Source organism: Bos indicus x Bos taurus, chromosome 26 (genome assembly GCF_003369695.1).
Source record: "Bos indicus x Bos taurus breed Angus x Brahman F1 hybrid chromosome 26, Bos_hybrid_MaternalHap_v2.0, whole genome shotgun sequence".
In the NCBI taxonomy this organism is placed as follows: domain Eukaryota; kingdom Metazoa; phylum Chordata; class Mammalia; order Artiodactyla; family Bovidae; genus Bos; species Bos indicus x Bos taurus.
Window position 1 is genome coordinate 32424105 of NC_040101.1, and position 14329 is coordinate 32438433.

At 53.3% G+C, this 14329-nt stretch overlaps 1 protein-coding gene across 3 annotated transcripts in view; it reads left to right on the plus strand.

Annotated features, from left to right (window-relative positions):
• CRTAC1 (cartilage acidic protein 1) overlaps positions 1-14329 on the plus strand; it is a 151654-nt gene that overhangs the window by 117175 nt on the left and 20150 nt on the right. For all 3 annotated transcript variants that reach the window (XM_027528887.1, XM_027528890.1, XM_027528889.1), the window contains exons 6-8: positions 6298-6432; positions 9365-9510; positions 12038-12174. In XM_027528887.1, coding sequence (XP_027384688.1) covers positions 6298-6432; positions 9365-9510; positions 12038-12174 — 418 coding nt within the window. The remainder of the gene's footprint in view (positions 1-6297; positions 6433-9364; positions 9511-12037; positions 12175-14329) is intronic.

Below are 14329 nucleotides of genomic sequence, written 5' to 3' on the forward strand. Positions count from 1 at the left end.
AAATGGGAATATTAAAAGAGGTAAACATAGGGCATGCCTGGCACAGGGCCTGGCACACAGACAGTACACACAAGTGTATTGGACATCCGCACCCTGCTCTGAGGTTCTGACAGAGGGATGCTGGTCATTTCCTGAGTGTAGGGAGCACAGCCACGTGCTTTGTTGCTTAGTTGTATCTGATGCTTTGGGACCCCATGGGCTGTAGCCCCCCAGGCTTCTCTCTCCATGGGGATTCTCCAGGCAAGAATACTGGAGTGGTTGCCATGCCTTCCTCCAGTGGATCTTCCCAACCCATGGATCGAACCCAGGTCTCCCACACTGCAGGTGAATTCTCTACTGTCTGAACACAGAGGGAAGCACAAAGCAAGCAGGACCGGCCCCTGCCCTGGAGGTATTCTCCATGTGTCTACACCGGCGTGTCCTCCAGGGCACCGGTGTGGGCATTTTAGCCCTATTCCCGCTGGAATCCATCTATTTTTCCCTTCTTCCCTCTGGACCCTGCCTCTCCCCAGCCTCTACTTTTTCTGAGGACCTATGCGATTTGGCCTCACCCTTTTAGGGAGCATCTGTCCAGGCTGCAAGGTGGTGATTAAAGAAGCCTTAAAAGAAATTTGGAAAGAAAATGAAGGTGGATTTACAATGTTGGGTGGAGAGTTTTGCTGTTGGCTGGGAGCAGTGTAGAACAAAGCAGCGGGCAGATCTGATTTATAGAAAGTCATTATTGGAGGAGACAGAGATGCCTAAAGCCCAGCTGAGGCCTTCTGGCGGATCCCCACTAGCCAGCTCCAGAGAAGGGGCGGTAGCCTGGGGACCTCAGAGCCTCCCGGGTTCCCAGGCGGGTGCTAGCCTTTCAGTGAGTGTGCAGCCAAATGTGTCAGCTGGGGACAGGCAAGGCTAGAGCGACAGACTCCTCAGCCAGGGCCTGGGACCCCCGGGGAGTGCAACCACAGGCCTGCCGGGGGTACCCAAAGCCCCAGTCAACACACAGTGTCAGATGCATTAGATGACTGACAAGAAGGGACATCGTTTTTTATTTAAAGCAAGCACAGATGTATTACAGAATGCAAATGCAATCTTGGTATGCATTTTCTTCAGCGAAAACAACTGAGTTTTATTTTAATGTCGAGCGTATTATGGCTGGCCATTCTGGGGCCTTATCAAGAGTACAGACCCCTCTTCTAGGGAGAGGGAACTCGAGTAGAAGTGTTTGAGAGCACCCTGTGGGGAGAGAGTGGCTCTGGAGTCACTTGGGCATGGGTTTCAGCTATGATCCATTGCCCCCTACCTGAGATTACGCCTCTGTGAGCTTTGGTTTCCTCACCTAGAAAATGGTGAGGTGAGGTGAATCACACAAAACCTAGGACACGGGACTGAACCACAGAGCATCTCTTCCTGCCCCTCCTTTTCCAGCCCTCTCTTATGAAATAGCTTCTTCCAGCCCTGCCTGGGGGCAGGGCAGGGGAGCACATAGAGAAGGACTTCGCTCCTGCACCCACCAGGCGCCCAAGGTTTGGAAATCCCCACCCAGCAGACAAGTGATGGGGGTTGTCCTCCCGCACCCCCCCCACCCCCTCAATCTTCTGCAGGGACAGGCTGGAGGGATTAGAGACGAGTGGGAATATCCTTGTCTAACACCCTCCATCCTTGCACGCTTGGAACCATTCCCAGCGCCTGGACGGCTCTCACAGGGTCGGGGGCAGCAATACCAGCACCAACACCGTATTATTGTGTTAGAAGCTTCAGGAAATGTGGGCTGTTACCATCCTGCCCGTCTCACACCCCCTTCTCCAACACACACACACACACACACACACACACACACTGTTCATTCCTCCACCCCTTCATGCCACTGCTTTGCTACTCTTAATATCTTGGACGTTCTTGGCAGCCTGCAGTCCTTAGCATCCACTGGAATCATTAATCAGCAGAATAATCCCACAGGTCCCAAGTTCCTTGTCTAACAGCCTCACTGCAGAGCCTCCATGGTGCGGACTGTGAATGGGCCCAGGAATCCACTCCCAGCCACACTTATCCTGAGGTCCAGCTTGGAGGATGCCCTGAAAAGTAGAGCTGGAAGGAGCCTTGGAGACCTTCTCACCCCACCCCCACACCATTTCACAGGGAGGGAGACCAATGCCTGGAGGGCACACTCCCCAAGTTCTTGCCACTCTAGGCAGTCCCTGGAGGCTCTTCCTTAGCACAGTGAATCCCCCGCCTCTTCATCCCAGCCCCTCTGCTGTACTGTTTGGGGTGGTGCAGCAGCATGCCCCCAACTTCCTACAACACTCTTTCCCTTCCCCACCCTCAACCATGAGGGCTGCCCTCATGTGGTTTGAGAGATGGATTGTTGTTGTTCAGTCACCCAGTCTTGTCCAACTTTTTGCGACCCCGTGGACTGGAGTATGCCAGACCTCCCTGTCCCTCACCATCTTCTAGAATTTGCCCAAGTTCACGTCCATTGAGGTGGTGATGCCATCCAGCCATCTCATCCTCTGATTCCCTCTGCACCTAAATTGGATTTGGGTCTGCATCTCCCTCCCCAGAGGTTTAGGGGTGCAGTTCTTAAGAGTGAGCAAGGCTTGCCCCCTGGGCTCAGAGCCATGGAGCTGGTCATCAAGGGGTGCCAGGAACCGACCGGAGAAAGAGGGGTCCACAGGAAAGCATTTTCCCCATGACCCTCTCTCCCACCCAGTCTGGTGGGCAGAGTGAAAAGCCTTCAGGGAGGGGTGCGGAGGGAGCCGCATTCATACTCAGCAGCAGAACAAGGAGGTCTTTGAAGCTTGAGAGTATTAGCAAAATAAAGTGATATTATTCTCCCAGCAGGTGGGAAATACTGGCACTAATGAGTCTGTGGCACTTGACGTTTTTCCAAGGTACCTTCCAAATACCAGCTCATTTAATAATTATGACAGCCCAAGAAGGGGTTATTATTATCAGTCTCGAGTTATAGGTGAGAAACCAGATGCCTGGAAAGGCTCGGTGACGTGCCCAAGGCCACACAACTCGAACTTCCTGACCACCCCCCCATCTTTCCCACCACCAGTGCGCCTCTCTAGCCCCAACTGCGGAGCTGCGTGCCCCCAGGAGAATATTCTGGCCTCAAGTATAAAGGAATTAATTGATGTAAAGTGGAGTTTAACTCCCTATTGGGACATCATTTTCCAAGGCTGAATAAAGATGTTCCTAACTGCCCTGGGGTTGTCCCATAGGGTGTGTGCTAAACCTCAGAGGCCATGAAACAGGGTGGGTATGACAGAAGACAGGGCGAAGTCAGGAAAAGAGCTACGGGAGAGGGCAAGGTCTAGGCAAAAGATCCTTCCTAGATAACGGGCCTCTGTCATTGACCGGGCATGGAGTGGGATGGTCAGGCTGCACTTAAGATGAATGGATTTTATTGGTCTGAAGAGCCCTTACACGATGGACCTGGGAGTAGTGTTCCCCTTTTGGCCTCAGAGAGGGGTGCAGGTACCTGGCTGCCCCTGCTTCAGATCCCCTTAGACCCTCCATCCTGAGTCTGCTACAGCTGGTGCCCAGGAGGCTAGCTCCCTGACTGTCGACTCACCTGCTCCCCAACTGTGTGGTGAACTTGCCAAGAAGGAGTTGTGGGTAACATCTCTGTTATGGTCCAGTTGCCATGGCAATAAATTGTCACTAATTAGTAGTGTGGTTACCATGGCAATTTTCTAGTAATTACAGGTTACAAATGGTGCAAGGCTTCAACCCAACCCAATTAGTTAATTAGAAAGATTTAGAAATTTGTCCAAGAGGGAAATAACCTGCTTTGGAGAAAATGAAGGGAATGTGTCACAGCTTGGGAGTCAGAGGCAGAGAGGAAATTGGAGGATGCTGGAGCGGGGGAAGAAGGATGGAGTTGCAGGGCAGCAAGTCCTCGAGTCCCACCTGGAATTGTTGGGGGTCCAGACAAAATGGAGGATTTCTCACCGAAGCCTGCTCCTGGCCTGGAGTCTGGCAAGACAAGGGCAGGACCAGCAACCACTTAGCGGCAACTCCTTGAATGGGCAGAAGAGGTGCCCAGGTAGTATAGTAGCCCGGCACCCTCCCTGCTGACTTAGGAAAAGAAAAGCATCTGAAAGCCCCATGCATGGCTCTCCTAATGAAAATGCCTGGCCTGTGCAACTTGGATGACACTCCCTGGAAGCATTGTGGATTCAGGGGCTCTGTTTTCATGAGGCTTGGGCTCACCTTGAGAGTTAATTAGATTCCCTGGGGGGAATCGGGAGACACAGGGCCCAGAATGTGTTAACAAGGAGCCCCACAAGGACCCCCATAGCAATGCCCTTTGCCCCAGTCTGTTCCCCTGCCCCCAAAGCTGGCCCCTGGTGGGCAGGCTCCACAGGTGAGAAAGGTCCCATGATTTCCTCCAAGGAGAAATCTCAGAGAAGAAAAGGGCCTGGGGACCAAGAAAACCTCCATCCCAAATTCAGTTCAGTTTAATCACTCAGTCGTGTCCAACTCTTTGCGGCCTCATGGACTGCAGCATGCCAGGCTTCCCTGGCCATCACCAACTCCTGGAGCTTACTCAAACTCATGCCCATCAAGTCGGTGATGCCATCCAACCATCTCATCCTCTGTCGTCCCCTTCTCCTCCCACCTTCAATCTTTCCTAGCATCAGGGTCTTTTCAAACGAGTCAGTTCTTCACATTATCCATAGTAGAAACCTCTGCCTTGTCTGGAGGTGGGCTAATGAGGGAGCTTGGCTCAGCATCACTCAGGTCTACTGAGCTCTCATTTATTTATTTTTAAAAATCACATTCTTCTGAGTGCCCTAGTAAACTGCTGTTATTGTACTGAACAGCTCTTCAGAGCAGTACTTTCCAGACTTTTCCATGCAGGTAAACCCCCCAGGATCCTGTTAGAATGCAGGTCCTGGTCGGGTGAGTAGGCACCTGAGATTTTGCATCTCTGACGAGCTCACAGGTGGCACACCAGCAGCTGGTCCACGGACCTGACTGAGTAGCAAGGCTGTAGGGCTCACAGAGACCTTTCACATCATTTGGTCCTCTAAGTTTTCTCACCTCATTTGATCCTCTCAAAAGGCCTGAAAGAGAAAAGGCAGGGCACATTATCTGCATTTTATAGATGAGAATACTGAGGCTAACCAGGTAACATGAATTGCCCGAGGTCAAAAAAGCCAAGCTGGGACTAGAACCCACATCCTGGTCGTGGTCAAGCTATTTCTCCCCCTGAACTTGGGGTGGGGATGGGGCAGAGGGAAGGCTTTCAGGGCTTTATTTGAAACTCATTGGTTGGGGGTGGTTTGTTCAAAACATCTTAAGATTGAACTTGGTGACATGTCCACATCGATCTTTGGCACTTCAAACCCTAACATAGAGCTGGCTTTCTTTCTTTTTTTCCTTAAAAAATATACACCTTATTGGATTTTTTCCTTTCAAACTGCAGAAGCAATTCTTGTTGCAATAAGCCAAACAATACAGACATTCCCCAAAAAAGGCAGCCAGTGTGAACAGCTCAGGGTGTGGCCTTCCCGGCTTTTCCCAAAACTCAAGAATAAGTTTGCACAAATATATATTCAGGAATATCATTTGTTTTCCTTTAAAAAAATAAAAACAGGATCATAGACCATTACTTGGCAAATTGCTTTTTCATTTAAGAATATGTCATGGGCATTCCTCCAAGTCAATATTATGGATCTACACGGTCTTTTTAGCAGCTGCAGACTAGGCCATCATATGGATGCATTGTAATCCATTCAGCATCCCTGTTGATGGACAGACAGGCAGGTGCTCACATTTGTTTCCTACACCAGTCAAACCAAAGGAGGCCTCCTTGTACCTGTGCCTGGAACCCATTTCTCTAGGTCCTTAGAATGGGAACACACCCAGTATCGTGACCAGCATACGTGCAATCAGGGTAAGGCGGGGGGCTGTCAGGGAATCTGTGACTTAATCAAAATGTTGTTGGCAGAGGTGCGTTTAGGAGTAGAATTCAGTCACCGAAGGGAAGGGAAAGCTCTGTGTGGTGGCCTGTGTTCCTCAACGCAGGGACTCATTCCGTGGGCACTAAGTGACTGTCTTGCTCCTCACTTGCCTCACCAGCAGTGCGGCCACCCACCGCATCGGTTTATGGAACCGTGAGCCCACATCTGGGCTCCAGGAAGCATCAGAAATATCAGAATCCCCCTTCCCCAGGCTCCTTGTGGCATCACCATCGCAGCTTCTCTAGGGCCCCCCCCGCCTGCCTCCAAGGCCTCCCCTCCTCTGCATGGGCCTGGGGCTTTGATTCTTCCACTTAGTGAAGGTCAATGTCCTCCCCAGGGGGCCGGGGCGTCAGCGTGGGCCCCATCCTCAGCAGCAGTGCCTCGGATATCTTCTGCGACAATGAGAACGGGCCCAACTTCCTCTTCCACAACCGGGGTGACGGCACGTTCGTGGATGCTGCGGCCAGCGCTGGTGAGTGCAGTCTCTGCCCTGTGCCCCCCACCCCCTCCCCACAGGGGACTCTGGGCTGCCCTGCTCCCTCCGGCCCCACAGGCCCCAGGGAGAGAGGGACAAGTCACCGTTTGCACAGCTAGTGGTGCGTGTCACCTCTAATCCCCCATCCATCTTAAACATTCAGTTCAATCCAGTGACCATTAATTGAGCCCCTGCTAAGTGCCAGGCTGGTGCTAAGAGCTGGGGACCCTGACTTGAATAAGATCACCCTACCCCCCTCTCACCCCCCATAAACAAGGCACTGACGATCTAGAGGGGGAAACAGACAAATAAATGAATAGCTATAATAAGAAGCAGAGTAAAATCCACCCAAAATAGTATTCCAGGCTCCCAGCTCTGCTCGCCTTCCTCCTGTTGTGCTCCTCTGTCCTCTGCCTCAGGGCCTTTGTACCTGCCAGTTCTCTCTACGTGAAATGCCCTCTCCCCCTTCTCTACCTGCAGAACTTCTATTGGTCCCTCAATATTCATTCAGATATTGTCTGTGAAGCCTTTCCAGCCTCCCTATGTGCTGCCTGGCTGAGACTGGAACCCCTCTCCTCTGTGTTCCCACTGCCCTTGCGGGTACCACTCACTCAGGCTCCTACACCACTAAGACCATCTGTCTGTGTCTGCAAGGCCTGGGACACATAATAAAAGCTTGTGGACGTAATCAGTCTGCCCTTCAACTACTTCTCCCCACCTGGTACCTCCCCCCACTCACCTTGCCCAGGAACGGGAGGTTTGATTTCTCCTCCTCTTAGCAGTGGAGCGACAAGCTCCAGTCTCCAGGAGAAGAGGTGAGCGGGGATGCAGACACACAGATCAAAGGTCCTACAAGCTCCAGCTCGTGCTGACAGCTAACATCCAATCCCTGAGCAGGTACCAATCCATTCTCTGTGACTTAACTGCCCTTCCAGCGCTCTGCTCCAGAGTTCCCATCTCGAACACTCCGCCAACGCATCCTTGCAGCGGATCAACTCCCCTTATCTCCTTCTCCGGGCAAAGCTAAAGGTGGAGGCATCTCCCCAGCCTGTCTTCCCACCCAGCTCACCTGCTGTACACTCCAGCAGCAAATTTTCTCATTGCTGAGAAATCATAAAATGAAGGGGAGGTGGTGGTGGAGAAAACCGAGAGGACTTGATAAGGTGTTAAAGAGATGGAAGCAGAGGTGAGCGAACAAGTTGGAGGGGGGGAAGGTATCAGGCGGGAAGAGAGGAAAGGTGCTAGGCCCGTAATTGAAAGTCAGAGTGATTGCAGGGGTTTAACAAGACATGTCAAGAGGGCATTCATCACCCAAACAGATGCTGCTGTGAAGTGCAGCCTGGCACCGATTATTCCCGCGAAAAGGAACCAACTCCTTGTCAAGGTGCCTTGTAGATAGGAGAGAAATGGGCCAACGCAGAAGGCCACCAACATTAGGGCTGGGGCGTTTTGTGGAGAATTAATGGGGTATTAATCCTAGAGGTTGGGGGTTGCCCCCATTCTTTTGAAAGCCCTCTTTCTCAAATCTGGGTCTCCCTGCCTCTTCTGCCCAACCCCCACCCATTCTCCAAATCCTTCCCTCTCCCAAGAGGATGATCAGCCTCTAAGGCTCCCAAGGTGGATCCCACCTTGCCTTCTCCTGGCCCCCATCTCAGGATCGCCATGTTCACAGCTGGCAAGAGCTACCTGTGTCCTGGGTCTGTGATCCCCACCCCCGTCATATTGTCATTTCACCTGCCGATGGCAGTTTGTCCTCCAAAAGACTCAGCGTGGGTGTTTAGAGCTGGCCTCCACTGCCTCTCAGCTGTGCCCTTGGCCTGAGGGATCGTGTCTGCCAGGGGCAGCCAGGAGGTCAGGCCACCCCTCTGGGCAAAGCTAGCCTCTGTCCTCCCCGAGGATCAGCTCAGTCCCACTGGCCCCTGGCAGATGCAGGCACAATGCAAACAGGTGACCCTGGACACACAAGTTCCCCCCACAGATCTCACAAGGCAAACTGGTTTTCCCAGTCACGGAGCAGTTATTTCCTCTGCTGTCACCAAAGTCCCCGGGTGCTTTCTGTCAAAGTATTTATGTCTCTTCATTCAGTAAGTATTTACAGAAAACTGCCAGGTCACCACAGACACTGAGATAGATGCTGTGGGAACACAGATGAGCAAGAAGACAGACCCTGACCTCATGGAGCAGACGGTCTAGTAGAAAAACTGGACCCTGCCATGGAGCATGATTGCACCTGTGATCCGCACAACGGAGGAGAATGGGAGGCTGTTGGGATGAACAGCCCACCCCTCGGTGGGAGGGGCTGTTTTTATGGGAGTGATCAGGGAAGGCTTCCCTGAGGAGGTGACATTATAGCTGAGAGCAGAAGAGAAACAAGGAGCCAGGTAACCATGAGCTGGGGAAAGAGCATTCTAGGAGAAGAGACCAGCTTAGGCAAAGGCCCAGAAGCTGAAAAGAGCTTGGTTCGTTTGTGGAATGAAAGGAACCCTGTATGAATGGTGCATGTGAGGAAGGCAAGATAAAGACAGATAAGGTGGGCAGGAATTTGAACTTGACTTAAGAGCACTGGGGAATCACTGAGATTTAAGCAAAAGAGTGCTGATCAACTCAATGTATCCCCATGTCAGGGGTGGCTGGGGAAGGCTTTAAGTCCTCCAGGATCTCCACAAGTCTCCTTCCCCAAAGTCATGCTACCCCAAAACCAAGTAAAAAATAGTACTTTCTGGGCAAAGGCATCCTGAAAACAAGTCTCTGGCTCTTTCTGCAACCAGACAGCTTCCCCCTCTTCTACCCCTGTGGAGGAATCAGGACACAATGAGGTTCATCCTTCCTGGTTGCTCTCCAGGCCGCCCCCACCACCCTCAACCCCCGACAAGGCAAGTGTCTGTGGAGCCTACAGGGCTGCCCTGAGGGCTCCTGCCCTTCCTCCTAGGTGTGGACGACCCCCACCAGCACGGGCGTGGAGTCGCCCTGGCGGACTTCAACCGCGATGGCAAAGTGGACATCGTCTATGGCAACTGGAACGGCCCCCACCGCCTCTACCTGCAAATGAGTGCCCACGGGAAGGTCCGCTTTCGGGTAAGAAGGGGCCTCTCTCCCACTTCCCCACCCTCTATCCGCCTGTGACTCCCACCAGGGTGAGCAGACTCTGCAGAGCCTGGGGGCAGGGTGGCCACAGCGAAGGTGACATCCAGCCAGCCCGGGCTGCTGTGCTGTCTGTAGTGTCCAGAGCATGGTCATTAGCAGAGGAGAGAGAGCAGCCCCCAAGGTGGGAGTCAGGGCAAAGGCCCCATGAGAGGGGTTTCATTGTCTGAACTGGGAGCGCTTCTCCCATAGCCCGGGCCTGAGCATTTCAAATTGACGCTCAGGCCAAGGGTACAGTGGGAGTGGGGGTCAGGGTAGGTTGAGGTCACAGAGCTCCCAACAGCTGCCCCCTCTGGCCAAACAGCAGGTGGTGGGCAAGGTGACATCAGACCCCTCTCTGTGCCCCCTCCCTGAGCTATCAATGGTCTGTGATGCCAAGAATTCTTCAGAAAGACTGTTCGGTGGCAGAAAGGGAGGTGCCACCAGGCTAATGAGCTTGAGACTGGGCCTTTCTCCGAGAAGGTGATGCAGGGCATGGGACAGTTAGAGATGCTTTCCAGGAGTCAGGATGGCTCTGGAGGTATGTAGTCTTGCCAAAAGCCCCCAAGGGAGCAAGAAACTTGATGATCCCAGGGAAGTCTCCAGGGACCTTCTCTCTGCGGGACCACCACAAGCCGCCTCTCTGAAGGTAGCCACCTCGGCGTGCTCGGGCCCAGCCACTCTCTCCCTGCAGAGGCGTGAGACCCAGGCTGTCCGGGTGGGGAGGAGGCACACCCTGAACTCGGGACAGCTGATCCTAGGATCCTGGGTGATTTTCATCTCTGTTCAGCTTTTTATTCCAACCCAGGTTCGCAATCAGGGGTGGTTTTGTCCCCACCCCAGGACACTTGACGATGTCCGGGGACGTGATCAGTTGTCACAGGTGGGATCGAGTGCTACTGGCATCTCATGTGCAGAGGACTGGGTGCTGCTAAACATCCTACGAGGCACCGGCGACAAAGGGTGATCCAGCCCCAAATGTCAACCAGCCCTCTCGACAGCCCAGCCCAGGGCTCACAGGAGCAATAATAATAATAATAGAGGCCCCATTTATCAAGCGCCTTCCGTGTGCCAGGAGCTGTGCTAAGCATCTTACATACATTATCTTGGAAGCCTGGGCATCCAGCTGGGGCAACCCCAAGGGGCCTATGTAGGTTTCCATTTTTATAGAATCAATAGAATAACAACTTCAAGGTCCTGAGGTCTCTTTGTTACCAGTTCTCGTGGCCCTGTTCAGCCCACCTTTGACAGCTGGCCAGGCTTTCATTCAGCCTTGTGATTGCATTGATTGGGACAGCCTCCCTCCCTGGGCAACCCAGAGCAGGCAGCTCATTCCTGCCACCAGGGAAGAGGGCCTGAAGCAGGAAGCCTGGGGCCAAGGGGCAGGGAGCCACCCCCAGAAGCCCCCATGTGTCCTTCCCAGTTCTCCCCACATGGGCCCTGGAATTTAGACAGGTTTCTAAGTCTTTAAGGGACAAACCCACCTGGAATGGATAGTCTGCTCAAAAAAAAAAAAAAAAGGTCTCCCTATACGGCTCTTCTTCTATTTAAAAGTCAAGCCCCTTACATGGGACCCTTTGCCAGGCCCAACAAGGCCCTGTCAGCACTTGGAGGTCCCTGCTGGGCTGTCCTGGGTCTGGGGTCTCCTCATGAGCCCTGGGCAGAGGTATCTGATACTGCAAGTCCCAAAGTGGATGTCTCAAGAAAAAAAAAAAATCAAGAGTCCAAGAAAAAAGATAATACAGGCAGCAATACCCAGCTGAAGGCCACCTCTGCCACTTTCCATGAGGCTGACAGCAGGGGCAAGGCCAAGATAGACCCCTCGGGATTCATCTTGAGCCCACTCTGCCAAGCTCTTTACATGCAGTCCTCACAGCCTGAGCAGCTGTTACTTATCCCTGTGTTACTAAGGAGAAAGATGAGATCTGAGGGGTTGAGTAGTTTGCCTGAGATCACAGCGAGTCAGCAGCGAGGCCTGGATTCAATACACAGGATTTCCCAGGTTCCACCCAGCCTGTGCCTCTGGCTGTGGAGGAGGAAGGGCACACACTAGAAAGGGCCTCTAGCATCTGGTGTTGGAGCGAGGCGGTGGCCCAGCTCATCAGCTACAACAATGGGCAGTTTCCGTCCTCTCCCGGACTCAGTTACCTTGCCTGTGAAATGGGAACGCTCATGTCAGCCCTGCCTCGAGTGACTGATGGAAGGGCCGCGTGTGGTCCCCACCAGGGAACAGCAAGGTGCTTCCCTGGTGTGAATTTGGACTGTTCCTCTTACCTCCTTGTTCTTCTGCTAGCAGCCTGGGGTTCATGTGGTCCCAAACACAGCACCCTGGAGCCCTCACGGGAAAGATGATAGAGGATGTGCTAGCGTGGGTTTTTATCTTTGCACACAAACAGGCACGCACACACATGCACACACAGGGGTGGTGGGAGTCGGCCCCTGGCCCACTCTGTCCACTGACCTGCAGCCCTCTCTCCCCCAGGACATCGCCTCGCCCAAGTTCTCCATGCCCTCCCCTGTCCGCACAGTCATCGCCGCCGACTTTGACAATGACCAGGAGCTGGAGGTTTTCTTCAACAACTTCGCCCACCGCAGCTCCTCAGCCAACCGCCTTTTCCGGTAGATGCTTCAGCCCGGCTCGTGGCTACTCAGCCTTCGCAGTGGGGTCAGGGAGGAAGGTTTAGGACTCAGAAGAGGAGCTCCAAGGGAAGGGAGGAGGCAGGTCCCCTGATGAAGGAGCAGAGAAGGGGGGAGGACAGGAATTGATTGAAAAGTTGAGAGAATGGCAGGAAGCTGGCCTCCTGCTGTTAGCAGAGGGTGGAAATGGGTGGGGGAGGGGGGGACCTGGGCAAAGTGTACACAGAAGCCAGGTTCCACTCTACCATCCAAAGGAGTCCCAGAGCCAAATCTATCTGGGTGCACCTGGATGAAGCCAAGACAGGTGTATTGACTACAGGACTTCTCATAACCTTAACATGACTCTGAGTATCTTACGCTCTGAGAGGTGAATGGAGTATTTCGAATAGATTTGACCACAGGGCACTGCTTTCAGAGATTCTGCTTTTGGGATTGGTGCTCTGCAAAATATCCTTTGGGAAATGCTGGATGAGACAATTAGTGGTGGACAAGAGTGAAAGCATCTGAGCATTGCATGTAAGAAGGAGGGGTTAGATTTTCCAAGGCAGCACTTCTCTAATCAGGGTCCAGAGACCACTGGTGTCAGAATCACCTGGAGTGCTTCTTTAAAATACAGAATCTCTAGGCCCAGCCCAGATCTCCCGGATCTGAATCTCCAGGGTTGAGGCCCAGATATCTGTCTTTTTTAACACATATGCTAGGCATGAGGTGATTCTTAGCACATTGAGGTTGGAGAGCTGCTGTTGGGGGACAAACCTCAGGACCCATGTGGCCAGAGATGGCCCTGTTCCTGGCCTGAAACATGCTAATGGGCCTCAGGACCAGGTGGGGAGAGGAGGGTGGCCCAGGGCCTTGGATGCAGGAAATGGGCCACATCATCTGCTCGGTTCCCCAAGACCCCACCCCCTCCCCCAGGAGGGCCCCCGACTATTTATAAAAGGCAAGGGCTGTGACTAAGTGTGTTTTAAAATATAATTATTAACAAAGCATCAATCCTGACCAGCTGTAATCACCCCCTGAAGGCCCCAGATTTACTAATTAGGTGCCTCGCAAAAAGCTTATTCACAACTTCCAGATTAATTGTGGAAGATCAATTGCTCATTAACAGAGACACTGCTTTCCTTCTCTGGCTAATAAAGTGTCCCTCACCAGGTCCCCTGAGCGCCGGAGAGTCTCTGTAGCCCAAGAACCCAGGCATCTCCCCTGCCCGCATGGCCTCCATCAAATCCCCGTCCTCCCTCTGGCCATCCCGAGGGCAGGCTGGCCGGGGCTGTCCACAGACGTGGTCACCACATGGTCACCCCACCACATGGTCACCCCAAGGGTCAGTGTGTCTACCTCCACGCAGCAGCAGGAAAGCCATTTCCCAGATACGTGGTTGTGCCCTGAGTCCCTGTGGCAGTTGGCTGGGGCCACCACTCAGCTGGCAGCTCTGGAAGCTGAGCCCCCACCACCCCACACCAAGCGGGCTTGTCACCTGTTGCTGAAATGAACATGGTGGGCTCCTTATAGGAGTCACTGGAGATGCAAAACCTCGCTGTGCTTGAGTCCACAAGTCCTTCAGTGATGCCTGGGAAACCGGGGAACTCATTGCCCACACCAGGTGCTAAACAAGCATGCAGGGACCCTGTTAATAATGGCAGGACCACGGGCAGGAGCGAGGACTCTCCCCGGCCAGGCGGGATGTGTATAGTGGCACCACTGACAGCCTACCGTGCTGCTCTGTTCCCATGGCTCCACCCCTGCACATTCCCGCTCCTTAGCTGCCTTTCTGCGCCCAGTTCCACAGAGCAAGCTGTTGAAAATGCAATTCTGGCCACACCCCTCTTCCACATAAACCCCTTAGAAGCCCCCACCGCCACCACCTTCTCGTTGACACATCCCGCAGGCTGGCTTTGTCCCCAGCCTTGTCACTCTCCATTTCCCGATTTACACCTTAGGGCCAGACACCCTGAGCTTCCTTCAGTTCTGGGCGGGGCCGGGCCTGGACTCTCAGGCTGCCCACACCCTCTGCCCCTCTTTCTCTTCTGAGTGACATGGACATCCTTCTGGTTTCAGCTTTGTTGACCCTTCCTCTGAGAAGCCTGCCCTGGTTGCCCAAATCTGGGTGAGTTTGCCCAGCTCTGCACTGGCACTT